The sequence below is a fragment of the Suricata suricatta genome, unplaced genomic scaffold (genome assembly GCF_006229205.1).
Source record: "Suricata suricatta isolate VVHF042 unplaced genomic scaffold, meerkat_22Aug2017_6uvM2_HiC HiC_scaffold_2556, whole genome shotgun sequence".
Taxonomy (NCBI): domain Eukaryota; kingdom Metazoa; phylum Chordata; class Mammalia; order Carnivora; family Herpestidae; genus Suricata; species Suricata suricatta.
The window spans coordinates 1-1,641 of NW_021871059.1; the positions used below are offsets into that span (position 1 = coordinate 1).

Here is a 1,641-nt window from a genome sequence, read left to right on the forward strand (position 1 = left end):
CTACGGGCGCACCTGTGGCAGAAGGGACAGCCAATGCAGGAGCCCTGGGGGGGCGGGACCCAGCGGTGAGAAGTGGCACCAGGGAGGGGGCGTGCTGACAGACTGGGGTTGGGGAGCACTGGGAGGCTATCAGCTATTAGCTAATCTGGACGGGAGGTGAAGTGTGCATCGTTGGGGGGGTGGAGAGGCACCGCCCAGGTGGTGCCGCCATCTGGCAGTTGTGTCTAACGGATTTAGAGCGAGTCCACTCGGTGTGGGAGGGTTTTCTCCAGCCAGGCTTGGCCTCGGGCCGCACAGGGACAGGACAGCAGGATCCAACAACAGGGCTGGTTTCGCCAAGCAAAAGCAGTATGGGCGTGGGTGCTGAGGGTGTAAGCGGGAGCGTGTCCGGGTGACCCCCCAGCCAGGGAAGGAGGGGCTTGAGCAGCCACGAGGGGAAAGCACACCTGTCGGTGGGTCACAGGTAAGAGGCACCCCACACCCCCACCTGTAAGGGAGGAGGCGCCCGCGCACCCCCAGGGAGCCGGACACATGCCTGCTCTGGCACTTTGCCTTGACTCTTGCCGGAGCCTCAGGCCTCGCGGTCTGGTCTGGCTCGGAGTCCTGGTCACACGTGTCCCCGTCCCCAGCCTGCCACCTCTGCCCAGCTCACCAGGCCTCCACGGAGAAAGAAGTTGTACTCGTCCATGTTGAGCTTGCCCGAGGTCTCCAGGATCTTGGCACACATCTGGAAACTGAATAGCAGCTTGTGGCGCTCAAAGAGGGTGCGGCAGGTGTACCTGGAGATGGGCACCAGGGGCAAAGGGGGCAGGACACACGATGGGAAGGTTACTGAGTGCGGGTCCCACAATCACGGAGCCTTACTCACAAGAAGGGCCTTAATCGGCATCTAACCCAAATGTCTTGTCAACAGCCAAGTGCTCAGGGACACCAGGGAACCCATTCATGCCCATTAAACACCACGCAGCACTGACTGGACCCTACTCGCTGCGGGTCCCGGAGACAGACGAAGGAGCCTCCGCGCCGGACGGAGGCAGCTGAAGCAGGAGGACACATGAGGTGCTGTGATGGGTCCTGGGCCGGGTGGCCGTGCAGGGGCCGCCACTGAGAGAAGCCTGGGGGCACAGGCACAGAACGGGAGGAGCAGGGAGGACACTGGCCTTCTGCGGCCACGGGGAGAGCAAGCAGGGCAATTTGCAGAAGATTCAGGAGCAGCCCCGGGGGCGGGGAAAGGAAAGCGGAAGGCCTGGGCGGCAGGGAGGTGGGTGTGGGTCTGGTCAGGGGCGAGGACCCTGAAGGAAGGGGGAGGACGAAGAGTGTGGTCACCCGAGGGCCAGGCCCCGCCCCAGGCCTGCTGGGTCCGGATCTGGATTTTCCCGAGATTCCCAGTGCTTGCGGGCCACGAGGCCATGGGAGATGCGCTGGCGGTGTGGACACTCGTGCTCGATGCCCACGGGGGGGCAGGGCGTGGCCGTGGCGCATGGCGGCGCTGGCGCGGGGCGCACACCTGTACACGGCGTAGGTGTGGTACTCGTTCAGGTAATCGATGCGGTCCTCCAGCTTGTTGCTGCGGTGGCTCTTGTCAATGCTGAGCACGAAGAGGCTGATGTAGGCGTCCAGTGAGAACTGGTACATGGGGTC

At 63.9% G+C, this 1,641-nt stretch overlaps 1 protein-coding gene across 1 annotated transcript; it reads right to left on the reverse strand.

Annotated features, from left to right (window-relative positions):
* Window positions 1–129: 129 nt before the first annotated feature.
* LOC115284899 (dynein heavy chain 2, axonemal-like) lies at window positions 130–1,635 on the reverse strand. Its single transcript, XM_029931355.1, has 3 exons — window positions 1,508–1,635; window positions 653–779; window positions 130–363 (listed from the first exon to the last, which is right to left on the reverse strand). The coding sequence occupies exons 1-3, from the start codon at window positions 1,633–1,635 to the stop codon at window positions 130–132; spliced, it is 489 nt and encodes a 162-aa protein (XP_029787215.1).
* Between the last annotated feature and the right edge of the window lie 6 nt (window positions 1,636–1,641).

Bases quoted from the DNA above. Each gene is read 5' to 3' on its own strand.
- LOC115284899 (XM_029931355.1), bottom strand. From the start codon at position 1,635: ATGTACCAGTTCTCACTGGACGCCTACATCAGCCTCTTCGTGCTCAGC. The intron at 780-1,507 runs GTGTGCGCCCCG...GCCCATCTCCAG, and splicing joins CACACCTACGCCGTGTACAG to GTACACCTGCCGCACCCTCT. The intron at 364-652 runs GTGAGCTGGGCA...TTACACCCTCAG, and splicing joins TCTTTCTCCGTGGAGGCCTG to CACCCACGCCCATACTGCTT.